At 50.3% G+C, this 27,238-nt stretch overlaps 1 gene segment (V, D, J or C); it reads left to right on the top strand.

Moving 5' to 3' along the window:
* Nucleotides 1-612: 612 nt before the first annotated feature.
* LOC139242136 (immunoglobulin lambda variable 5-39-like) lies at nucleotides 613-25,173 on the top strand (the record flags this gene model as incomplete). The annotated part of the segment is given in 4 exon segments: nucleotides 613-727; nucleotides 15,181-15,343; nucleotides 15,478-15,564; nucleotides 24,820-25,173. Coding segments are annotated over 3 exon segments (505 nt in total), but the record flags the coding sequence as incomplete, so codon positions are not given.
* Between the last annotated feature and the right edge of the window lie 2,065 nt (nucleotides 25,174-27,238).

Below are 27,238 nucleotides of genomic sequence, written 5' to 3'. Positions count from 1 at the left end.
CAGTGGCTCGCTCTCTCACCTCTGAGTCAGAATGTTGTGGGTTCAAGTCCCACTCCAGGAACTTGAGAACATAGATCTAGGCTGACACTCTAGTGTAGTGCTGAGGGAGTGCTGCACTGTCAGAGGTGCTGTCTTTCAGATGAGACAAACCGAGACAAACCGTCTGCTCTCTCAGGTGGATGTATAAGCTCCCATGGCGGCATTTCAAATAAGAGCAGGGAAGTTATCCCCAGTGTCCTGGCCAATATTTAGCCCTCAATCAGCATAATAAAAACAGATTATCTGGTCATTATCACATTGCTGTTTGTGGGAGCTTGCTGTGCACAAATTGATGCCGCATTTCCTACAACACAGCAGTGCCTCCACTCCAAAAGTACTTCATTGGTTGTAAAGCGCTTTGAGATGTCTGGTAGTCGTGAAAGTCGCTATATAACTAGTTTGTACCAATCTCTTTTGAATGCAGTGTTTCTTTTTCTTTAAGTGTGAATATGTTTTTCCAGAGGACAGCCCACTTGCTCTTGTTATTCGTTCCTCTTTATGTGGTTTGTACTTGAGCTGTGAGAACCCTGTAAGGAAGTTCAGTGACAATCAGCTATCTCTGAAACATCGACGGTAACATATTATACAGTGTGTGAATGAACAGGAATTTCATCTTTTAAAAATAATTAATTTGAAATGTTTGGCCCGAGGCTCACAGCCGTGACTCTGACCCTCTGTGTCGCAGTGGGTAAGTAAATGCCCAGAGTGGGGTCACCCAACCTGGGTTTGGTTTCATGTGATCACATTTCTGAGTTTGATTTCGCGATTGTGGCCGGGTGGTGTGAGTCGGGTATTTTGCAGTCAGATATTTATGTTTAAGAATTGAGATATGTTGGGATTTCTCATGGTTCAGTGGACAAATACCCGGTAAGATGTGACACTGAGCCACACTGCCCAGTTATCCCACTCCTGGTCTGTGTGTGTGACTGCTGGGGTGTGGAGACCAATAGGATCAACTGCTCTTCCAGGCTGAGAAGCCATCCACGATGTATTGTTCAGATTCACTTGTGAAGAACAGGCGTTGGGTGAGCTATCAGTAGGCTGGCCCCTCCTGTGAGGTAAGAGACAGTATTATACTAAAAGCAGAGGCTGACACAAATGCAAGGCAACGTGGAAATAAAGCAACAAAGGGATACAAAGAAAGTAAGATCTGCATAAAGGAATACAGAAAAAAAATACTGGTGATGACTATCAAAGCGAACAGCAGAAGTTGTAAGGGGTGGTTTTCAGGGGGGGTCAGCTTTCCCTTCTGACCTTATATGAGTGGTTCCGAATCGCTCCCACACCCTTGGTTCTCGACTCTGGAATTATGAAGGGACTGTGACAGACTTGGACAGACCATCGGTTTCAAGGTAGGAAGCAGGTATGGCTTTATTGTGTTTAAAAGGAAGTAAAAGACACATCTTTAATAACACACAATACCAATACACACTGAGGGGTACAACACATTGAATAAATTGTCAACATACAGCCTGTGAGAAAAAGAATACAGCTTAAATGCTAAATGGGGTAAAGAGGAGAATGAAGATACATTTACTCAAGTTATCCCAGCCTCCCCCTCCGAATTCCCCTAACTAAGTTATAGCTCTGGGGATTCAGGGGCTATGCTCACCAATGCCTTTTGACAGTTGCCAGTAAATCGCGGTTTCGGGGTTCACTGCACATGGCCTTCAAGGCGAGCCGTACCCCGGACGGGAGAGAGGACTTCGGACTGCGTAGTCTTCAGTTGGGGTGAGTCCGTTGAGCGGTAAGTTGTGTTTTGGATGTATGGGGTAAGTACCCACTTTCTTTGGTTCGGAATAGTTTTAGTTATTCCTTTTAGGTAATTTCTCACCCGTTGGTCATTCAGAATTAAATTGTAGAGTGGGAATAAATGTTGATTCTTCGGTTTTTGCTGAGTTGGTTTTGGTTGGTTATTTCGCTGGTTGTGGTGGCCTGGGTTGTCAATTTGGTTGTTGACAACTTTCTGTTTCGTGGGCCTCTTGCTGTTGACCCGCTCGGTCTATTCTTGATGATTTCTTGCAGTTTTCTCCACTACTCCATTTCTTCACTCCCTACCTCCGGCTGCTGATGTTTTTCCTTGTAAAACTGGGAATAGATATACCCCCAAAAGGCTTCCTTATCTCCCACCAAATCTGGCCCAGCTCTTTGTTTCAAGGGAGCTGCTCATTAGTTTTGAGCTCTCTTCTTTGTCAGAATTTGTCGGGCTCGTTCAGCAGTAATTTGATTATGATGTGTTAATGTGGAAAATCACCGGTTGGCATTGTTGAAGCAGTGTTTAAACTCTTGGGCCGTTGGGCTGGGCCCGTGATTTCTATAGGTCTATTTGCATACCACTAATGGTCTCTGGTGATTAGCCTGATAGCTCTTGGTGCGTTTATTGTCACTAGGGAGCAAATTTTTATGTCTCACAGTTCTTGTTAGTTATCAATCAACTCATTCTCCCAGATAGATTGAATTCGCTCCAATACCCAATTCCTGAGTGAAGTCCCATCCTCTGTTCTGGCAGCCTGTTGCAAAAATGTTCCTTTAGAGATCTTAAACTGTAAAGCTCTTAGGTATCTTCCTCAGAGTATTTCCTAGGATACCAAAATGTTCTTCTAGTTCCAAATTAAATTCCCTTTCCTATGAGTCCAAACACTGGTGGGGTGTGGGGGGGGGGGGGGAGGTGGCTCCATGAATGCATCCCCTTTTTTTTTCCCCCTGCATGCCTCGTCTGCCCCTTTAAACTCATTTGTGTCCCAAAGTTTTTCCTTCCATTTTAAAAGTCCAGAAAGGAATTTTTCTTCTTTGCAGGGGAAAGGTACAAGGAATCTTTGCGAAATATTGGTGAATTCTACAAAGTTATCAACAACCATCATAGGCAGTCCCTCGAAGTGAGGATGACTTCTTCCACCCAAAAAAGGATGAGTTCACAGGTGTTTCAATGAAGGACCTAATATTCCAGATCCCGAACTACATCTTGAAGGGTGGAAGATGCCTGTGCGTGATTTTTTTAACGTGGTGGCCATTGCGCACCAGCCACCACACGGGCTTGACAGAGCTAGGATTAACCAAGACGACTGGAGACCAGCTCTGCTGCACGGACCTAGTGCACACACATACCGCAGTGTGGACTAGCCCATGCTGAAGTAGAGACCATGTCAGCATTTACGATTCAGTTAGATGGGTGAATGAACATAAGGAAAATACAGGGATATTGGAAAAAGGCAGGCACATGGGATTAGGACTGTACTGCTTGAGCGGAGGATAATCACAGATTGGTTGTGCATGTACTGCCTGTTTCCATGTTGCATGTTCCAAATAGCGCCTTTCACAGCCACCAGAATTGCAAAAGTGCTTTACAGCCAATTAAGGATTTTTAGAATGTAGTTGTTATGCTCATAATAAAGAATACTGTATGCAATGAGAAGTGTGACCTTAGCTCCCTTAATTAAACTCCAGAGTGTTGGTACAGCATGGGAGGCCTGCTTATCTACAGTGCTGCCAAGGGATGTTGGGATCCCTTGGGACTCCAACAGGTAGGCCCTCTGCTGTTGGTGTGATACAGGTTGCCAAGGGTTATAAAAAACATAACATCACTCCCTCCCAAAGTCAATAGTACACTTATTTACAGGGAGAGACGATCTGGGGCTTTTCGCTCCCTTGTCTATTCTCTCGGTACAAATACAGGTGTGGGTGAGTTGATTGGCTCTTCACTGGGGTGCTGGGGATGGTGAGTTCAGCTTCATAGTCAACCGTGATATCGGTTGCCACTTGTGTGTGTTGGAGGGTTGAAGTTGGTGGTGTCCTCTTCGGGTTGCTTATGGCTGTTTGTGACTCGCAATTTGGTTTGGTCCAAATGCTTTCTGCACATTAGCCCATTGGCCAGTTTGACCCGAAACACGCTACTCCTTTCTTTGCCAGCAAGCCATTTTGGACCATGTCCATAGTGGAGTACAAATACAGCGTCATTGACTTCAATGTCGTGTGACAAGTTTGCGCGATCATGGTACATGCTTTGTTGATGCCGCCTGCCCTCGACGTGATCATGGAGATCAGGGCGGACAAGAGAGAGCCTTGTTTTGAATGCCCTTTTCATGAGCAGCTCGGCTGGGGGAACCCCGGGGAGCGAGTGAGGTCTGGTGCAATAGCTGAGCAGGACTCGGGACATGCGGGTCTGCAGGGAACCTTCGGACATACGTTTCAAGCTTTGCTTGATAGTTTGGACTGCCGGTTCTGCCTGGCCATTGGATGTGGGCTTGAACGGGGCAGATGTGATGTGCTTGATCCTATTACGGGTCATGATTTCCTTGAATTCAGCACTGGTGAAACACGGCCCATTGTCGCTGATGAGGACATCAGGCAGGCTGTGTGTGGCAAACATATGAGGCCCATCAGGCAGGCCATGGCTCATAGGCTGTCGATAGTGGCAGTGGACATGCTTACAGACATTATTACACATTCAATCCATTTTGAATAAGCATCCACAACAACCAAGAACATTTTGCCTAGGAATGGGCCCACAAAGTCAACGTGGATCCGAGACCATGACCACAAACTTTAGCGGTGCCTCTCTGGCTGCATTGCTCAGTTGAGAGCAAGTGTTGCATTGGGGCACGCAAGACTCTAAGCCGGGCCACCACACATGGGATCTGGCTATGGCTTTCATCATTACTATGCCTGGGTGGATACTGTGTTGGTCATGTATGAATGTTTCCCTGCCTTTCTTCGACAAAACCACGCGATTACCCCACAAAAGACCATTCGCCTGTATGGACATTTCGCCTTTGTGGCACTGGAATGGTTTGATCTCTTCATGCATCTCCGCTGGGACGCTGGACTAGCTCCCATAGAGGACACAGTTTTTTACCAGGGACAGTAAAGAATCCTGGCTTTGGCGGGCCGTGATGGGTGACTTTTCATTTTCGAATGCATCCATCACCAAGAGGAAGTCTGCAGGCTGTGCCATTTCCACCCCGGTGGTGGGCAATGGTAGCCAACTGAGAGCATCAGCGCAGTTCTCTGTGCCTGGTCTGTGGCGGATGACATAGTTGTATGCAGACAGCGTGAGTGCCCAGCTTTGGATGAGGGCCGAGGCATTGGTGTTAATCCCTTTGTTCTCTGAGAATAGCGATATGTGGGGCTTATGGTCAGTTTGAAGTTCAAACTTGAGACCAAACAGATACTGATGCATTTTTTCACCCCATAAACGCACGCCAGAGCTTCTATTTCAATCATATTGTAAGCCCTTTTGACCTTGGACAAACTCTCGGCTGCATAGGCGATCGGTTGCAATGTTCCCGATTCATTACATAGAAACATAGAAAATAGGTGAAGGAGTAGGCCATTCGGCCCTTCGAGCCTGTACCACCATTCAATAAGATCATGGCTGATCATTCATCTCAGTACCCCTTTTCTGCTTTCTCTCCATACCCCTTGATCCCTTTAGCCATAAGGGCCATATCTAACTCCCTCTTGAATGTTGTAACACACCCGACCCCGTATGATGACGCATCGCAAGCTAGCACTAATAGTTTATATAGGTTATACAGAACAAGCAGTTTGTTGGAACATGACAGATTTCTGTCTTTCTCAAAAGCAGCGTCTTGTGATTTCCCCCATAACCAGTCGTCTCCCTTGTGCAGTAGCACATGTCGGGATCTAGCAAGGTGCTTAACCCAGGTAAGAAATTACCAAAATGGTTGAGGAGTCCCAGGAATGACCACAGTTCCATCACATTCTGTGGTCTCGGCGCATTCTTGATGGCTTCCGTCTTGGTGTCGGTGGGTCTGATGCCGCCTGCCGCAATTCTTCGTCCTAAGAACTCGACCCCTGATGCCAGGAAAACACACTTCGAGCATTTCAACCTGAGTCCCACGTGATCTAGCCGACTTAGAACCTCTTCCAGGTTCTGCAAGTGTTCGATGGTGTCCCGACCTGTGACCAGTATGTCATCCTGGAAGACTACGATGCACGGAACCGACTTTAGCAGGCTCTCCATGTTCCATTGGAAAATTGCCTCGACCGAACGAATCCCAAACGGGCATCTGTTGTTGATGAACAGACCTTTGTGCATGTTGTTGCAGGTGAGGCATTTCGAAGATTCCGCCAGCTCCTGCGTCATGTAGGCTAAGGTCACCTCCAACTTGGAGAACGTCTTTCCTCCAGCCAGGGTCGCAAATAGGTCATCTGCCTTGGGTAGCGGGTACTGTTCCTGTAGCGAAAAACGGTTAATCGTTATTTTATAGTCCCTAGAAATTCTGACCGTGCCGATGCCTTTGAGAACTGGAACAATCAGACTGGCCCACTCATTGAACTCCACCAGCATGATGATGCCTACTTGCTGCAGCCTGTCCAGCTCAATTTCCACTTTCTCTCGCATCATATATGGCACCGCCGTGCCTTGTGGTGGATGGACTGTGTACCGGGAACCAAGTGGATCTGCATCTTAACCCCCGAGAAACTTCCAGTGCCTAGCTCAAACAACGACGGGAATCTACTCAGATCCTGGGCACATGAGGTGTCGTCGATGGACGAAAGCACTCGGATGTCGTCCCAGTTCCAGCAGACTTTTCCCAGCCTGCTTCTGCTGAACAGTGTGGAGCCATCTCCTGGCACAATCCATAGTGGTAGTTTGTGCACTGCTCCATCATAGGAGACTTTTACTTCTGCGCTGCCAATAACAGGGATCATCTCTTTGGTGTAAGTTCTTAGCTTGGTGTGAATAGGACTGAGCTTGGGCCTGTGTGCCTTGTTGCACCACAGCCTGTCGAAGGTCTTTTTGCTCATGATAGAGTGACTCGCACCTGTGTCCAGTTCCATGGATACTGGAATTCCGTTCAGTTCAACTTTTAACATGATCGGTGGACATTTCGTGGTGAAGGTGTGCACCCCGTACACTTCTGCCCCCTCGGTTCGAGTCTCTAGTTCAGCCTGATCCACAGTGGATCGATCTTCCTCTGCAAAGTGGTGGTTTGTAGCTTGTCTGCTCATTCGCTGGAGGTGTCCCATTGTTCCACAGCCTTTGCACGCATAGTGTTTGAAGTGGCATTGATGGGCTCGATGATCACCTCCACAGAGCCAACAAGGTGTTAATTGCCTCGCATTAACGATTGATGGCGGATTCTGGGTCATCTGAGGTCATGTAGCTGCAGGCATGTACGTTCTGCCATATGCATTCCTGCTTGAAAACAACTTTACTTTGTGTTCAGTACCAGCCGAAACCTCTTTATGCTGCAAAATTTGTTTGGTGTTATCTCTGGTGGACATGAATGCCTGGGCTATCATTATGGCTTTGCTCAGATTCGGTGTTTCAACAGTCAATAGTTTGCGAAGGATAACCTCATGGCCAATGTCAAGCACAATAAAGTCTCTTAGCATTTGCTCAAGGAATCCATCGAATTCGCAATGTCCTGCAAGGCTCCTTAGTTCGGCGACGTATCTCGTCACTTCCTGGCCTTCTGACCATTGACACGCGTAGAACCGATACCTTGCCATCAGAATGCTTTCCTTCGGATTAAGATGCTCCCGGACCAGCATACACAGTTCTTCATAGGATTTGGTTGTTGGTTTCACCGGAGCTAGAAGATTCTTCATGAGGCCATAGATTGTTGCCCTACACATGGTAAGGAGGGTCGCCCTTTGTTTGGCAGCATTCTCGTCCCCTTCCAGCTCATTGGCCACGAAGTATTGGTCGAGTCGCTCCACAGAGGCCTCCCAATCGTCCCCTTCTGAGAGTTTCTCCAGGATACCAACAGTTCTTTGCATTTTTGCGTGATTGTTCATTATCTTGTCGCCAATTGTTGTGCTCATAATAAAGTGATACAACTGAGTACTGTATGCAATGAGTAAGTGTGACCTGAGCTCCTTTAATTAAACTCCAGAGTGTTGGTATGGTATGGGAGGCCTGCTTATATACAATGTTCCTAAGGAATGCTGGGATCCCTTGGGACTCCCAACAAGTAGGCCCTCTGGTGGTGGTGTAATACACGTTGCCAAGGGGTACATACATAACAGTCGTTACTGTTGTAATGTGGGAAACACGGCAGCCAATTTGCGCACAGCAAGCTACCACAAACAGCAATGTGATAATGACCAGACAATCTGTTTTTGATTGAGGGATAAAATTATCAACAACAACTGTTATTTATATAGCACCTTAAACATAGTGAAACTTCCCAAGGGGCTTCACAGGAGTATTATGAGATACAAAATTTGACACCGAGCCGCATAAACAGAAATTAGCGCAGGTGATCAAAAGCTTGGTCAAAGAGGTATGTCTTAAGCAGTGTCTTGAAGGAGGAAAGAGAGGTAGAGAAGCGGAGAGGTTTAGCAGGGAGTTCCAGAGCTTGGGGCCCAGGCAACAGAAGGCACGGCCACCAAATGTGGAGCGATTATAATCAGGAATGTTCAAGAGAGCAGAATTAGAGAAGCAAAAACATCTCGGGTTGGGGGGCGGTGGGGGTTGTTGTGGAGCTGCAGGAGATTACAGAGATAGGGAGGGGCAAGGCCATGGAGGGATTTGAAAATAAGTATAATCTTGAAATCGAGGGGTTGCTTAACTGGAAGCCAATGTTAGTCAGCGAGCACAGGGGTGATGGATGAGTGGGACTTGGTGCGAGTTAGGAAAAGGGCAGCTGACTTTTGGATCACCTCTAGTTTACACAGGGTAGAATGTGGAGGCCGGCTAGGAGTGCGTTGGAATAGTCAAGTCTCGAGGTAACAAAGGCATGGATGAGTGTTTCAGTATATTAAGAGAAAGGGAGCAGCTGAAGGGGAATGTGGGCCCAATAAAGACAGATGCAGACGAGACTATAATAGATAATAAGGACATGGCAGGCTTGGGCAATGGAAACTTTGCATCTATTTCGAAGAACTTACGAGAATTAATGCATGTAAAAAATGTAATTGTATAAATATTGGGACTTAAGAGAGACAAATCTGCTGGTTTCCACCCCGGATATTAAAAGAAACCATTGAGGAAATTATAGATGTGTTTGTCATAGTTTTCCAGAGTCTTCTAGAATCAGGAATTAAGTCCTTGGTCTGGAAAATTGCAAATGGTGCTCCATATTTAAAGAAGGGAGGAGGCAGAAAGCAAGTAACTACTGACCCTGTCAGTTTAATGTCAGTTGTGGGGAAGTTGCTGGAATAGATCACCAGGACAGAGTGACCGAGCACGCGGACAAGTCTGAGCTGATCAAAGAGAGCCAGCACGGACTGTGAAGACTAGGTCATGTCTGGTTCATCGAGCTGAATGTGTTTAGGAGCTCACTCGCATGGTGGATCGGGGAGTGTCTATGGATGTGGTCTGCATGAACTTCCAGAAAGATCAGGTTCCTGACAGATTATCAAACATGAGAAGACATGGAATTGAAGGGGACTCAGTGACATGTGTTGGTCATTGGTTGAGAGATAGGAGACAGTGACAGGTACTCTGATTAGCAGGATGTGACAAGTGGTGTTTCCCAGGGATCGGGACTGGGGCCTCAGCTCTTTACCATATTTATTCGTGATTTGGATGAAGGGATTGAGTTGCACATCCAAGATGGCACTAAGTTAGGAGGCACAGGAAGTTGTGCAGATGGGAACAGGAAGTTACAAAGGTACATAGACAGACTCATTGAGTGGGCAAAACTATGGCAGGTGGCGTTTATTACAGGGAAGTGTGAGGTCATCTATTTTGGATCCAAGAAAGACAAATCAGAATTTTTTTAAATGTGTTTTACTTGTATGGGGTGTTTGTGAACATCATTGAGTGGGATATGCCTATTTATGGGCTCAATTTTCCCCAAGCCCATTTTCTGGCTTATTCCCAGAGTTACTGTTGTGTATCTGTAAACTGTAATAAACGCCACCTGCCATAGTTTTGCCCACTCAATGAGTCTGTCTATGTACCTTTGTAACTTCCTGTTCCCATCTGCACAACTTCCTGTGCCTCCTAACTTAGTGCCATCTTGGATGTGCAACTCAATCCCTTCATCCAAATCACGAATAAATATGGTGAAGAGCTGAGGCCCCAGTCCCGATCCCGATCCCATGTTCCGCCACCAGGGAGTGCATCCCCTGAGGTCCCAAGTGATCCCAGCATCCCTTGGGAGCACTCTATATAAGCCGGCCCCTAAGGCCTGTTCCTCACTCTGGAGTGTCTTAATAAAGACCGCGGTCACTGTTACTTTAACCTCTCTGTGTGCAGTCTCATCTGTGTTAGGAACACAATAACTGGCGATGAGTATACGAATCCAACAGAAAGATGCAGCAAACTGTGGGCATCCTGGAGAAGTTCTCGGAGGGTGAGGATTGGGAAGTCGATGTCGAACGGCTGGACCAGTACTTTGTAGCCAACAAGCTGGATGGAGAAGGAAGCACTGCAAAAAGGAGAGCGGTCCTCCTCATGGTCTGCGGGGCACCGACCTACAGCCTCATGAAGAATCTTCTGGCTCCAGTGAAACCCACAGATAAGTCGTATGAGGAGCTGTGTACACTGATTCGGGAGCATGTTAACCCGAGGGAGAGCGTACTGATGGCGAGGTATCGGTTCTACATCTGCCAGCGATCTGAAGGTCAGGAAGTGGCGAGCTACGTCGCCGAGCTAAGGCGACTTGCAGGACAATGTGAGTTTGATGGCTACCTGGAGCCAATGCTCAGAGACCTTTTTGTACTAGGCATTGGCCACGAGACCATCCTACGAAAACTTTTGACTGCTTTGACACCGACCCTCAGTAAGGCCATTGCAATAGCACAGGCGTTTATGTCCACCAGACAAATCCCTCAGCACACAAGTGACTCAGAGCCTGCAACAAAGGATGAATGCAAGGTAATTCACACCTTGTTGGCATTGTGGAGGCTTCCATTCAGCCTTTTCATACCGTTTCAAAGGGTATGTTTGAAGAGCTGTGGAACAATGGGGCACCTCCAACGAGCTTTCAGATGAGCTGCAAGCTCTGCAAAACCTGCTAGCGACCACGTGGCAGAGGAAGATCGGTCCATGGTGGATCAAAGCAATTTCGAGCCTCAGAGAGAGGAAGCAAATGCTGAAGTACAAGGGGTGCACACATTTTCGACGAAATGTCCACCTATAATGCTAAATGTAAAATTGAATGGTTTACCCGTAGCCATGGAACTGGCGCTAGCCAATCCATCATGAGTAAAAAGATGTTTGAGAGACTGTGGTGCAACAAGGCATTCAAACCAGCCCTGAGCCCCATCCACACGAAACTGAGAACGTACACCAAAGAGCTTATCACTGTCCTGGACAGCGCCATGGTCAAGGTCACCTACGAGGGCACGGTGCATGAACTGCCACTCTGGATTGTCCCAGGCGATGGCCCCACACTGCTTGGGAGGAACTGGCTGGGCAAAATCCGCTGGAACTGGGATGACATCCGAGCGCTATCACATGTCAATGAGGCCTCATGTACCCAGGTTCCAAACAAATTTCCTTCCCTTTTTGAGCCAGGCATTGGAAACTTTTCCGGGGCAAAGGTGCGGATCCACTTGGTCCCAGAGGCATGACCCATTCACCACAAGACGCGAGCGGTACCTCACATGATGAGGGAGAGAGTGGAAATCGAGCTGGACAGGCATCATCTCCCCAGTGGAATTCAGCGAGTGGGCCAGCCCGATTGTTCCAGTACTCAAAAGTGATGGCACGGTCAGGATTTGCGGCGATTATAAAGTAACTATTAATCGTTTCTCGCTACAGGACCAATACCCACTACCTAAGGCAGATGACCTATTTGCGACGCTGGTAGGAGGCAAGACATTTACCTTGCTCGACCTGACTTCAACCTACATGACGCAGGAGCTGGAGGAGTCTTCGAAGGGCCTCACCTGCATCAACACGCACAAGGGACTGTTCATCTACAACAGATGCCCGTTTGGAATTCGGTCGGCTGCAGCGATCTTCCAGAGAAACATGGAGAGCCTACTCAAGTCGGTACCACGCGCGGTGGTTTTTCAGGACGACATATTGGTCACAGGTCGGGATACCGTCGAGCATCTACAAAACCTGGAGGAGGTCCTCCAGCGACTGGATCGCGTAGGGCTGCGACTGAAGAGGTCAAAATGCATTTTCATTTGAACAGAAGTGGAGTTTTTGGGGAGAAAGATTGCGGCGGACGGCATTCGGCCCACAGAGGCTATCAGGAACGCGCCCAGGCCATGGAACATCATGGAGCTGCGGTCGTTCCTGGGATTCCTCAACTATTTTGGTAACTTCCTACCGGGGTTAAGCACCCTTTTAGAGCCCCTACATGTGTTATTGCATAAAGGTGAGAACTGGGTATGAGGAAAAAAACAAGTAATTGCTTTTGAGAAAGCCAGAAACATTTTGTGCTCCAACAAGCTGCTTGTATTGTATAACCTGTTTAAATTACTTGTGCTAGCATGTGATGCGTCGTCGTACGGAGTCAGGTATGTATTACAATAAGCTAACATTGCGGGGAAGTTGCAACCTGTCGCCTATGCCTCCAGGAGCTCGTCTAAGGCCGAGAGGCCAGGCACCGAGAACTGTGCGGATGCTCTCAGTCGGCTGCCATTGCCCACCACGGGGATGGAAATGGCGCAGCCTGCAAACTTGTTGATGGTGGCGCAGCTCGCAGACTTGTTGATGGTCATGGAAGCATTTGAAAATGATAAATCACCTGTCACGGCCCGCCAGATTAGGACTTGGACCAGCTAAGATCCTCTGCTGTCCCTAGTAAAAAACTGTGTACTGCATGGGAGCTGGGCCAGCATCCCGTTGAAATGCAAGAGCTAATCAAGCCGTTCCAGCGGCAAAAGGACGAGCTGTCCATTCAGGCAGACTGCCTGTTGTGGGGTAACCGCGTAGTGCTACCCAAAAAGGGCAGGGAAATGTTCATCTCGGATCTCCACAGCACACACCCGGGTATAGTAATGATGAAAGCGATAGCCAGATCCCATGTGTGGTGGCCCGATATCAACTCTGACTTAGAGTCTTGTGTACGGCAATGCAGCGGATGTGCTCAGTTGAGCAACGCGCCCAGAGAGGCACCACTAGGTTTGTGGTCCTGGCCCTCCAGACCATGGTCAAGGATCCATGTCGACTATGCGAGCCCGTTTCTCAGTAAAATGTTCCTGGTAGTGGTGGATGATTTTTCAAAATGGATTGAATGTGAAATAACGTCGGGAAGCACCGCCACCGCCACCATTGAAAGCCTGAGGGCCATGTTTGCCACCCACGGCCTGCCTGACATACTGGTCAGTGACAACGGGCCATGTTTCATCAGTGCCGAATTTAAAGAATTCATGGCCCGAAATGGGATCAAACATGTCACCTTGGCCCCGTTTAAACCAGCCTCCAATGGGCAGGCAGAGCGGGCAGTACAAACAATCAAACAGAGCCTTAAACGAGTGACAGAAGGCTCACTCCAAACCCGCCTGTCCCGAGTACTGCTCAGCTACCTCACGAGACCCCACTCGCTCACAGGGGTGCCCCCGGCTGAGCTACTCATGAAAAGGACACTTAAAACCAGACTCTCACTGGTTCACCCCAACCTGCATGATCAGGTAGAGAGCAGGCAGCAGCAACAAAATGTAAACAATGGTCGCGCCACTGTGTCACGGGAAATTGATCTGAATGACCCTGTGTCTGTGCTAAACTATGGACATGGTCCCAAGTGGATCACGGGCAAGGTGCTAGCTAAAACAGGGAGTAGGGTGTTTGTAATCAAACTAGACAATGGACAAATTTGCAAAAAGCACCTGGACCAAACGAGGCTGCGGTTCACAGACTGCCCTGAACAACACACCACCTTTTTCGAGCCCACAACACACACCCAAAGGATCAACGACACCACCCCGGACCAGGGAATCGAACCCATCATGCCCAACAGCCCAGCAAGGCCAGGCTCACCCAGCAGCCCTACAGGGCCAACAACACGCCAGCCCAGAGAGGGCACAGCCAACACACCAGAACAGACATTTGTACCGAGGCGGTCCACCAGGGAAAGAAAGGCTCCCGACCACCTCACCTTGTAAATAGTTTTTGTAAAGTCCTTGCAGTACAGACTCACACGAAGCATATGCTGAAGCCAAGGTCACTCAGGACCTGCACCTTTATTACACAGCTCTCGAATGCCATACTTGCCTGAGGCCTGTCCTTATATACCTGTCTGGGACAGGTATCCAGCGTCTTCTGCAAGTGCACCCCTGGTGGTACAGGTCATCTCTAGTTACAGTCATGTATAGCATGGTAAGATACAGTTATGTACAGTAGTGTGAGATACATGACAGTTTTCACTTTGACTATGGGGGGGAGTGATGTTGTGTATCTGTAAAACATGCACTCCCATGTTCCGCCACTGGGGAGTGCATCCCCTGAAGTCCCAAGGGATCCCAGCATCCCTTGGGAGCACTGTATATAAGCCGGTCCCGAAGGCCTGTTCCTCACTCTGGAGTGTCTTAATAAAGACTGCGGTCACTGTTACTTTAACCTCTCTGTGTGCAGTCTCATCTGTGTTAGGAACATAATAGTTAGGCCCGTTTTTATAGGCCAGAAATGCTGCCGAAATATTTTGCCAAAGTTTCCTCGATGCATAATTCGAAGTTGGCTCCGCACATCGTGTCCAGTCACCTTGGGAGGTGGAGCCTGCTGTCTGTGCCAAAAAACGATGCCGCACCTTCTGCACATGCGTGCGAAAAAAAGTTATGTTTTTGACATCGTTCCAATGGATGCACATGCTCAGTACAGCTCAGATTTGGCAATCGCATTTTTAAAGAGCCAGTTGTGTGTGTTACAAGTGCTGCGTGAGAGCATTAGAAAAATCGCAGCTGCAGCAGTACAAGATGCCACACAGTGCAAGGACCAAAATTTCTTATAGGAAGAAGTGGAGGCACCAGTGATTGTGATTGTGATTGAGAACAGATGGCAGGAACTGGACACCAGCAGAGGTCGCATAAAAGTGCCACCAAAAGAAATGAAAAAACGCTGGAACCAAGTTGCCGAAGATTACTGGACAGTGGTGACCACCATGAGATATGGAGGCCAGTGTAAAAAGAAATGGCAGGACCTTGGTCAAATAGTTAGTGTCAGCAATATTTTCATTTATTCAATGCAAATTTAAATGTGACCAGCTGTATATGTCCCACCCAGCAGAAAGGCACCCTCTCTAAAAAGTTACATTTTCATCTTTGCAGAGGAAGGTGGCACATAATAAAAGGGAAAGAACTCGAACAGGAGGAGGTTCTGCAAATCTGCACCCACTGACACCTTTGGAAGAGAGGGTCGCTGCTTTGATGGGTCCTGCCTGGAGAAAAGCAATCAGTACTGCACAAGCTGGGCCCACACTCGAGGGAGAAGGTAAGTCCTGCAAGTTCATCGTGGTCCTTCAAATCAAACTGCTGCCTGGCCTGCGATGTGTGAGCCTGCTCATGCCACCCATCCTGCTCCCTCCTCTGCTGCTAACCATTTGACTGTTCTGTTAAATTTTGCAGAACTTGAGGCCATCTCTGACGCTGCAGAAGAAGATTCAGACACAGACGAGCCTGAAGAGGAGAACATCTTCCAATCCATCCATGGGGGTGAGTGGGAGGGGATGGAACTGGATGAAGCTCCCACTGTTGCACTGACTTTGGAGGAGGTGCCGCTCATGGAGGTGACAGCCCTCTTCCATGACTAGCGGTTTGAGTGTTGATGGGTCATTCCATGGTTTCACATCTTCCGAGGTTGCAGGTCCCAGTGGTATGGTACAGCGAGGCACACCCAGGGCCCCACCGTCCCAGGCTGTGGGTCCCAGTGGTGGGGTGCGAGCCACACCCATGGAGAGGAGAGCTCAAACATGCTCTCCTGAGGTGCAGGATGTTACCGATGTGGTTCAGATGATGTCATTGAGTGCGGAGAGCATTGACTTTACCCGATCATTCCTGGACGCCATCAGTGGGACTGTTGGGAGAAATAACAGCAATGACACGGGAAATGGGAACGATGTCCGGGATCATCAGTGAGGGAATAGTGGCCATGATGGAGGGAATATCATAGGTAGTGCAAACCACATCACTGACCATGAGGGAGGGAATGTTGCAGGTCGTTGAGACACTGTCAGGGCGCATGAGGGACGGCATGTTGCAGTTAGCTGCTGCAATAAGGGAACACGCCCAGACCCCGCGTCCATTGACAGGATCAACTGCCACTCCCACTCCAATCCCCACACCAGTCTCTGAAGAGCCCAAAGCCGGGCCCTCCAACTTGCCATTGACGCTAACGCCCCCCACCCTCCAGAGATGTGCAGTACCCGAGATGTTAGAAACAATAAGCTTGGTATCAAGCCCAGAATCATTGCGCCAACCACTGCGGGCAGGTGTAATGGAATGTCCAAGACCAAGCGCAGCGGGCGGTCTTAGAATAAGGGGGATGAGAGATGGGTGCAGCCTTTCTTTGCTGCTGTTATTATTATCGTTATTGTTGTAATTGTTCTCAAATTAAAAGTTTTTTGTAAAAGTTATGTAAATTTACAAGTTTTTAAGTGATCTTAAAGAGTGAACTTAAAGAAAAGTTTGATACAAGAATAATTTTCTTATTGTAAACTTTTGATTAAAATATATTTTACATTAAAACTGGATCACGTTCCATTAACACAACACAAGATTACTGAACAGCTCCAAACAGTAAACATGTCCCGTGGATTAGTTGTCGCTGAGCCCTCAGGCATCAGTAAAGCATTCCCGGATCAGCTGCTGGCCCGCCCTCCTCCGCCATCGTGCTCCATCCTCAGGCACTTGCATGGCTTCCTCATCCTCGTCGTCCTCCTCCTCCTCCTGCTCGTCACCTGCATCGACCACATCATTATCATCAGCCACTCTCACCGCAGGTGGGTCTTGCACCACCAGGAGCTGCTGCCTCATGATGGCTAATGTATACAGCATGCAGCACACAACAGTGAACTGACCGACAACATCAAGGGCGTACAGCAAGTAGCCTCTGGAACATCAGAGTTCATAGGGTGCTGGGTAGGAGGCCTTACCCACCTTGGGTATATTGAACGCCTATCTCGATATACCCGAGGTGGGTAAGGCCTCCTACCCAGCATCCTATGGGCACTGATGTTCCTGATGTAATGAAGTCAAATCAATTGTCCCCTACGTAGCACCAAGATGCAGAAGACTCGCACATTGTATGGCATTGGCAGTATTGCCCCCATTCTTAAATTTAACCATTGAAAGAAGCTCAAAACAGCAGGAAAGCAGGCAGCACAGGTTCACAGTTGTATCTCTCCAGGTCTGTATGGATGGACCACATCCAAAGGTCTTGTGACTTCTCTTCTTGACCCCCCCCCCCCCACCCCGCCTTGAGTCTTGTGACTTCTCTCTCTCCCTCCCCCTCCCCGGGCCTCCAAGCCTTCCGATCGGCACCTCACCCTCTCTCTCTCTCGCCCCCCCCGCCACCCCCAACCTTTACTAATTGTAGTCTTGTGACTTCTCTTTCTCTCCCTCATGTTCCCTGGGCTCCAAGCCTTTTGATCGGCACCTCGCTCTCTCTCCTCCCCCTCTCTACCCCACGGCTTGTTTTGAAGCCAAACCCTGAGCCACTGTGTCCGGGAGCGAGGCCAATTCTGCCGGCCAAACCTACGACCCTCCAGCCCTGCTTCAAGACGTTCCCTGGTGGCGTGTGAGTGAGTAAAAAAATGAGAGAACTTCTGAAATCCAACAAATTTACACTACTTCATTGACAGGTAAAAAAACGTTGAACTTTATTATTGATTTTGACAGTGTTCTTGACTCCCTCCAAAATCTTCGATTTAAAAACGATGGCTTCTTTCAGCGCAGATTTGTGAATGTGTCCTGGTTTTCATAACTCGCCAGAAGGTTTTCGGGAGTGGCCAGATACGCCGACCTCAGAGAAAAAAATGTTGGCCAAACTGCGAACAATTGAAAAAACCGGTGCAGACATGAGGGAACGTCAAAAAAAGTGGCCTAGAAAAATCGGAGCCATGTCAGTTACACTGGCGCAGATCGCAGGGGGAAACTTGGAAAAAATAAATACACCAGAAAAAACAGCGCACACCAAAAAAATGACCAGGGGCAATTGAGCACTATGTGTCTCTATCTATACAGCAATCTATATTAAAATTCAGCCACCAGTGGATTTTAAACAGGAATTCTTAAAAGAACATGAACTGATTATATTATACAAATATATATTAACTGTCTAAGTGCCGTAGCAAAGTAAAAGCCTCTTTCTTCGCTGAAACCACCTTTAGTGTTTTGAACTTGCCTTGTAGTCAGCAAATACACGAGGATGGGTCACAGTGCTTTGAAACATAAACCGCTGGTGAACCAGTGAAAGTGGGTTAACAGCCTCGGGGGCAGGAAGCAGTGGCAGCAAAGGTAAGAAGGGATATTAGTTCACCAGTGCCAGCTGCTCCCTTCCTTTATTGATTTGTTGCTAGCCCATTCTCTCTCAATTCACCAATGTTGCTGTTAATCCATTCATCTGCTGATGTGCCTGCTGCTTCAGGAATTGATTTCCGTGTGTCCATGTCTCTGGAGTTGGTTCAGTTCTCACTGTCCCACTAACTTACTGATTTGTTGGTATTGCCACTGCTCCCATTTATTCACTGATGCTCACAACTCCATTTGTTTTCTAACCAGAATTTGGGGTTTGCAGTTCTCCGTGTGTTTAATCCGGTCCGCCAATACTTGGAGAAGCTGGGCTCCCCCTCGCTGTTTGCCGAGTGTGTTTGTGGCTGCACAAATCCAATTGTGGGCTGCAGCCCGACCCATTCAATGAGAACAACTTGTATTTATAGTGCCTTTAACGTAATAAACCCTCACAAGGTGCTTCTCAGGAACGGTATCAGACACAATTTGACACCGAGCCACATAAACAGATATTAAGCCAGGTGAAAGGGTCGGGTTTAAGGAGTGACCAAAAGGAAGTAGAGGCGGAGAGGTTTAGGGAGGGAATGCCACAGCTTCGGGCCCAGACAGCTGAAGGCACGGCCACCAGAATGGTGGGGCGAAGGAAGTGGGGGATGCACAAGAGGCCAGAATTGGAGTGCAGAGTTCCCGGAGGGTTGAAGGGCTGGAGGAGGTTACAGAGATAGGGAAAGGGCAAGGCCGTGGAGAGATTGTAAACTCACTACCTGACTGATTTCATTCCCTCTTGTGGTTGAGACTGAAGTGAGCACTCGTACCTACCCACCCAACACATTTACAATCACCCAATTGATATTTTTGGCCGAACCGACCCCCCAGACTCTCGTTAGCTGTTGGGCCTTGAGCCTACTTGGGGCTGATTGGCCTATGTTGCAACCCAGATGAACTCAAAGCACACCCAGGACTCGCTTATCAGGCACTAAACGGCCACCTACGTTTATTTAACGGAACTGGCGCCAGCACCATTAGCATATTCAAGGGTCCTAGCGCCTGCTTTAGGCGGCCGTTCCGGATGCCTGAAAATCTTCTGGGGCCATTGGATGTTTTCAGGTGCTCTTGGGGTGAAGGGCAGACCCTGGGAAATTGGTCATTCTTGCTCCTGTTTTCCGTCTGGATAATGGGCGCAATGATGGCCAATTTCTCGCCTAATATTTCTCCAAAGCAAACAATCTCAGGCTGTTCAAACTCTCCTCATAGCCTCAGGTGCCTGAAGAAAGAAACTTTTCTTTCACAGCCACAGTTCCACGACCTGTTTTGAAATAACGTTTTCAGTGATTGCCGTCCAACATGATTATTAAGCAATTAATTAATGAGAGGAAGTTGAATAACAGAAGCAAAGACATCTTTGGGGCTCAGTGCAATAAACCACATTGTGGAGTCTTGCTGGGACCCAAATTCCTCTTTATTTTTACAGCTCAGATTGTAACCAACAGGCCATCTCTTGGAGCAGGGGTAGTCAGTTAGTAACTCTGCCCTCCCCATATCTCCCAGGAGTTAATGCCCAGTTAATGGACATGTGAGAAACTGTGCAACACCACATATCCCATCCGGCATTGCAAACCCGTTTAAAGTAGTTCCAAACATCTGTGTTTTTAAAATATTTTTCTATTTGCGACATTCAGAGTGAAGCATTTTAGAGCCACCGGTTTCTTTCTCCTTTTTCCCCCTTCACATTTCCTCCCCAACCCCCTCCTTTCCTGAAGGCTTTGCCTCCTTGCTGGGGTCCACTTCCACAAGTGCCGGATGCCTGTTGGGTTTTGGCCAAATGGCAATGAGTCACACATGAGCCTTGACGATGAGTGTTGGCAGGATTAGACCGTGGGAGGAATTAAAGAGCTGCCCTCTCCGTTAGCTGCACATTTGCATTTCTAGTATGGTCACTACATAACGATAAGGAGTGGGAGCCTTGCTCATTCTCACCGAACTCAGAACACTGAGGGCAGCTGCAGGACCTTGTCGATCCAGACTGAGTTTATCCTGACCTCCCCGGGAGTGGTCACCTGACCCAGAACCACTGGTTCAGCTCCTTACCGCTCAACCATTGCGAAACACGATCCGCCAACTCATGCTGAAAACACAGATTAGCTGTGTTTCAAACACATGTTCCTCGTACAATGTTCTATTACACTCTTCTCTTTAGCTGAGGATTTCTCTGTAAGGTAACCTTGATTGGGTATGTTTCATGTTGGAGTTTCTGTATTTCAACCAAGTTCAGAAAGAGTTTCTGACATCGGCGGGGGGGGGGGCGGGTGGGGTTGGGGGGGTGGTGCGGAGATCGTGCCTGGGTGGGGTGGGGGGGCAGATACAGCATAAGATTTACTTCAGCGACTGGTGTGGGTGGGAGGAGCAGGAAGCTGACCCTCCCCAGCCCCGACCCTCCCCAGTCCGTCCTGCGTGATTAAAGTTTCCCCCCTGTGGGTTTGCTACAGAGCACCAGGTCAACACAAGGAGGAAGGTAGTTTGGTCTATGAATAAATAGGAAGTGTGGTGAGAGCAAGGATGTTGTATTCATGGGTGAGTGCAATCAGCCCAATATAAACTGTAAAAACGCTTGTGGTTTAGAGACAGAGATGGTCGGTGTAATGTGTGACTGCTCCTTAATCTAATATGTTGAGGAAACAATGCTCATCTTGATCTGATCATCAATGACCCAGGACATGTACAGGGAATGGAAGTCACTAAACCTCAGGGGCAGCACCTGCAGAATGATAAAGTTCAACATGATCTGGGAGTCACAACGACCCACGACCCGGAGCCAGAAACAGAATCTGGGATTGTCCCTTCTCCAGGCTTTCTGCCCCCTCCCACGACCGTGTTCACCTCGGCCACATCAACCCCGACCATGTTCACCTCAGGGGAGGTCCCCCTCCCCCGATCGTGTTCACCTCGGCCCCCCCTCCCCCGACCGTGTTCACCTCGGCCCCCTCCCTCCCCCGACCGTGTTCACCTCGGCCCCTCCCTCCCCCGACCGTGTTCACCTCGGCCCCCCCTCCCCCGACCGTGTTCACCTCGGCCCCCCCTCCCCCGACCGTGTTCACCTCGGCCCCCCCTCCCCCGACCGTGTTCACCTCGGCCCCCTCCCGTGTTCACCTCGGCCCCCCCCCTCCCCCGACCGTGTTCACCTCGGCCCCCTCCCGTGTTCACCTCGGCCCCCCCACTCCCCCGACCGTGTTCACCTCGGCCCCCCCACTCCCCCGACCGTGTTCACCTCGGCCCCTCCCTCCCCCGACCGTGTTCACCTCGGCCCCCCCTCCCCCGACCGTGTTCACCTCGGCCCCCCCTCCCCCGACCGTGTTCACCTCGGCCCCCCCTCCCCCGACCGTGTTCACCTCGGCCCCCCCTCCCCCGACCGTGTTCACCTCGGCCCCCTCCCGTGTTCACCTCGGCCCCCCCCCTCCCCCGACCGTGTTCACCTCGGCCCCCTCCCGTGTTCACCTCGGCCCCCCCACTCCCCCGACCGTGTTCACCTCGGCCCCCCCACTCCCCCGACCGTGTTCACCTCGGCCCCTCCCTCCCCCGACCGTGTTCACCTCGGCCCCCCCTCCCCCGACCGTGTTCACCTCGCCCCCCCCCCTCCCCCGACCGTGTTCACCTCGGCCCCCTCCCCCGACCGTGTTCAACTCGGCCCCCCCTCCCCCGACCGTGTTCACCTCGGCCCCCTCCCCCGACCGTGTTCACCTCGGCCCCCCCCTCCCCCGACCGTGTTCACCTCGGCCCCTCCTCCCCCGACCGTGTTCACCTCGGCCCCTCCCTCCCCCGACCGTGTTCACCTCGGCCCCCCCCTCCCCCGACCGTGTTCACCTCGGCCCCCCCCCCTCCCCCGACCGTGTTCACCTCGGCCCCTCCCTCCCCCGACCGTGTTCACCTCGGCCCCCTCCCCCGACCGTGTTCACCTCGGCCCCCCCCCCTCCCCCGACCGTGTTCACCTCGGCCCCCCCTCCCCCGACCGTGTTCACCTCGGCCCCCCCTCCCCCGACCGTGTTCACCTCGGCCCCCCCTCCCCCGACCGTGTTCACCTCGGCCCCTCCCTCCCCCGACCGTGTTCACCTCGGCCCCCCCCCTCCCCCGACCGTGTTCACCTCGGCCCCCCCCCCTCCCCCGACCGTGTTCACCTCGGCCCCTCCCTCCCCCGACCGTGTTCACCTCGGCCCCCTCCCCCGACCGTGTTCACCTCGGCCCCCCCCCCTCCCCCGACCGTGTTCACCTCGGCCCCCCCTCCCCCGACCGTGTTCACCTCGGCCCCCCCTCCCCCGACCGTGTTCACCTCGGCCCCCCCCTCCCCCGACCGTGTTCACCTCGGCCCCCCCCCTCCCCCGACCGTGTTCAACTCGGCCCCTCCCCCGACCGTGTTCACCTCGGCCCCTCCCTCCCCCGACCGTGTTCACCTCGGCCCCCCCTCCCCCGACCGTGTTCACCTCGGCCCCCCCCTCCCCCGACCGTGTTCACCTCGGCCCCCTCCCCCGACCGTGTTCAACTCGGCCCCCCCTCCCCCGACCGTGTTCACCTCGGCCCCCTCCCCCGACCGTGTTCACCTCGGCCCCCCCCTCCCCCGACCGTGTTCACCTCGGCCCCCCCTCCCCCGAATGTGTTCACCTCGGCCCCTCCCTCCCCCGACCGTGTTCACCTCGGCCCCCCCCTCCCCCGACCGTGTTCACCTCGGCCCCCCCCCCTCCCCCGACCGTGTTCACCTCGGCCCCTCCCTCCCCCGACCGTGTTCACCTCGGCCCCCTCCCCCGACCGTGTTCACCTCGGCCCCCCCCCTCCCCCGACCGTGTTCACCTCGGCCCCCCCTCCCCCGACCGTGTTCACCTCGGCCCCCCCTCCCCCGACCGTGTTCACCTCGGCCCCCCCTCCCCCGACCGTGTTCACCTCGGCCCCTCCCTCCCCCGACCGTGTTCACCTCGGCCCCCCCCCTCCCCTGACCGTGTTCACCTCGGCCCCTCCCTCCCCGACCGTGTTCACCTCGGCCCCCTCCCCCGACCGTGTTCACCTCGGCCCCCCCCCCTCCCCCGACCGTGTTCACCTCGGCCCCCCCTCCCCCGACGGTGTTCAACTCGGCCCCCCCCTCCCCCGACCGTGTTCACCTTGGGCCCCCTTCCCCGACCGTGTTCAGCTCAGGCCCCCGCCTCTCTCCTGACCATGTTCACCTCGGGTCCCTCCCCCAGACCACTTACCCAATGCTGGGGGTCTTCCTTCGCCACAGTTAAATCCAGCCCGATGATCTCTGTTACCTGTCTCCGCCGTTTTATTGCTGCTGTTCCTTAGTCTCTTTGGTGCTTGTCTCTTTTTCTCTTCTGTTTTGCCTCTCTCTCCTCGTCTTCTTTTGTTTCTCGCTCTGTTCTGCTTCTCTTTGTCTGTCTTGCTTCCTTGCTTTCGGATGAGAAGCAGTGATCCCACCACCGCTGCTGGGGAATTTAAATTCAGTTAGTAAATAAATCTGGAATAAAAAACTATTATCAGTAATGGTGACCATGAAACTACTGGATTGTCATAAAAACCCATCTGGTCCACGAATGTTCTTTAGGGAAGGGAATCGGCCTCCCTTATGCTGACTGATATGTGACTCCAGATCCACAGTCCTCTTAACTGCCCTCTGAAATACCGCGCCCCCCCCCCTCCCCCCCAGCAAGCCTCTCAGTTGTATAAGGTGGCTCACCACCTTCTTCTCTAAGGAAATTAAGTGTGGGCAATACATTCTGTGAGTGAATAAATCAAAACAAATATTGTAAGTAAAAAAACAGGAGGCACCCGTGCTCCAGGGGAAGGACAGCACGTGTTGTGGGGTCGGTAAAGCAAACCCAGAACAATAGTTTCAGATATAACCAGGGCAGGAGGGCACAGTCAGGATTGTAAAGGCCAAGTTCAGGACTCAGTTATTTGAAGACGGTGATCAAAAGCTGGAACAGGTTCCCAGGCGAGGCCAGAACACGGGACAGGTTTACAAACCGCTGGACGCTGCAATGGGACGATGGTAGTATTGGAATTCTGGAAGGATGAGATGAAGTGGACCGAGAGCCTTCTGTATCTGAACCTACATCAGAATCTTGTGTTGGGTATCGCAAAATATTACTAAAACTGGCAACTTTTTCCTGATTTTCTGATCCTTTTAATACCAACCTCTGTGGTAAAGGCAGCAAAGAACATATCCACAGCAGGAGTTCTGAGTTCAGTTGCAGTGTGTGTGTTTTTGGGCTGCCTGTTCACACTGGGATTGTTGGTCAGTACAGGGCAATGTGGGACAGCTAAGCTCAGGATATGTTTGAACAACTCGGCTACAAATTACTGATAATACACAATATCCATTCGCAAACAGACAGGAGATTTTATAATCGCTTCGGCTTCAAGTTATTACTTTATGTGGTTCCTCATCTCTTCTGATCATCAGTTATTTATTATTCACAGGTCTAAAGGCAAGTCCGGTTCTTATCCAGTCCCCAGAAGTTATGACTGTGCCCGAGGGTGGGACGGTGCAGTTTCGATGTACCTTGGAGAGAAGCAAAGTGCAATACAGTGTGGACAGATATGATGTACACTGGTTCCTCTCACAAGATAGGAATCACAAAATACTTACTCATTATGCAGATGGCAGGGTTGACCGATCACAAGGTGTCTCTGAGCGGTTTCAGCTTTCCAGAGATGTTGCCAGTAACAGCTACATTCTGACCATCAGAGGCGTGCAGCACAGAGACAGCGCGGTCTATATCTGTGGTATTTGGAAAACAATCTATGGAAATGGAACCCCATTGAATGTAACCAGTAAGTACCTTCTATATTATATCAGTTTTCTATCTAATAATGTTACAATACCAACATCTCGTGTTTAAAAATGTTGTACAATGTTGCCACTTTTACAGTAACAACACTGAGTGGAAGTTCTAAGCATAGAATAGAGGGTGAAATCTGGGCCAAACTCAATTTGTTTTTAATTGAACAAAAACATGTGAGCACATGGTGGGAAAAAACTCTCACACACAGGATTAAATGGTAAAATACATCTTGAAGGAAAAATGCAATAATAGGAATAACAGACACCTAACTGATAAAATCAGGACTTTGACAGGGTAAATGTATAAAACATCATATCATCATCATCATAGGCAATCTCTTGGAATCGAGGAAGACTTGCTTCCACTCTTAAAATGAGACCTTCCGTGGCTGAACAGCCCAATACGAGAATCACAGACCCTGTCACAGGTGGGACAGATAGTCGTTGAGGGTAAGGGAGGGTGGGACAGGTTTGCCACACGCTCTTTCCATTGTCTGCGCTTGATTTCTGCATGCTCTCGGCGATGAGACTCGAGGTGGACAGGAGTTCCCAATATAGTGCTTGCTTTAGGAGTCTCGTGTCTGGCATGCGGACCATGTGGCCTGCCCAGCGGAGCTGATCAAGTGTGGTCAGTGCTTCAATGCTGGGGATGTTGCCCTGGTCGAGGACACTAATGTTTGTGTGTCTGTCCCCCCAGGGGATTTGTAGGATCTTGCGGAGACATCGTTGGTGGTATTTCACCAGCGACTTGAGGGGTCTACTGTACATGGTCCATGTCTCTCAGCCACACGGGAGGGCGCGTATAGCCCTGTAGACCAAGGGCTTAGTGGCAGATTTGAGGGCCTGGTCTTCGAACACACTTTTCCTCAGGCAGCCGAAGGCTGCACTGGCGCACTGGAGGCGGTGTTGAATCTTGTCGTCAATGTCTGTTTTTGTTGATAAGAGGCTCCCAAGGTATGGGAAATGATCCACCTTGTCCAGGGTTGCGCTGTGGATCTTGATGACTGGGGGACAGTGCTGTGCGGCGAGGACAGGCTGGTGGAGGACCTTTGTCTTATGGATGTTTAGCGGTAGGCCCATGCTTTCGTACGCCTCAGTAAATATGTCGACTATGTCCTGGAGTTCAGCCTCTGTATGTGCGCAGTCACATCTCTTAGTGACCAAATCTGCACTCATCAATACAAACAAATGACCTCTCGACACTTTCCAAGATGCAATAAACCATCCTTCAGCTTGCTAATGTAATTCAGGAATGTGCAATCGGCTTTCTGAATGGCTGGGCGGCAAAGAACAGCGTCTTGTTTTGGAGTTGAAAGCCAGAAACTATTTAATAATGGTGTCCCGTGAGATTCTCTTCCATGGGCCTGCAATGTACCCAATACACACAGACTGTACTGTGTCTGGAATGTGCCCAATACACACAGACTGCAGTGGGTCTGGAATGTGCCCAATACACACAGACTGTAGTGGGTCTGGAATGTACCCAATACACACAGACTGTAGTGGGTCTGGAATGTACCCAATACACACAGACTGTAGTGGTTCTGGAATGTGCCCAATACACACAGACTGTAGTGGGTCTGGAATGTACCCAATACACACAGACTGTGGTGGGTCTGGAATGTACCCAATACACACAGACTGTAGTGGGTCTGGAATATACCCAATAAACACAGACTGTAGTGGGTCTGGAATGTGCCCAATACACACAGACTGTAGTGGGTCTGGAATGTACCCAATACACACAGACTGTAGTGGGTCTGGAATGTACCCAATACACACAGACTGTAGTGGGTCTGGAATGTACCCAATACACACAGACTGTAGTGGGTCTGGAATGTGCCCAATACACACAGACTGTAGTGGGCCTGGAATGTGCCCAATACACACAGACTGTAGTGGGTCTGGAATGTACCCAATACACACAGACTGTAGTGGGTCTGGAATGTGCCCAATACACACAGACTGTAGTGGGCCTGGAATGTGCCCAATACACACAGACTGTAGTGGGCCTGGAATGTGCCCAATACACACAGACTGTAGTGGGTCTGGGAG

The sequence above is a fragment of the Pristiophorus japonicus genome, unplaced genomic scaffold (assembly GCF_044704955.1).
Source record: "Pristiophorus japonicus isolate sPriJap1 unplaced genomic scaffold, sPriJap1.hap1 HAP1_SCAFFOLD_1232, whole genome shotgun sequence".
NCBI classification, from domain to species: domain Eukaryota; kingdom Metazoa; phylum Chordata; class Chondrichthyes; family Pristiophoridae; genus Pristiophorus; species Pristiophorus japonicus.
The sequence above is the reverse complement of the archived record's forward strand: the minus strand, read 5'-3'. Positions and strand labels throughout refer to the sequence as shown.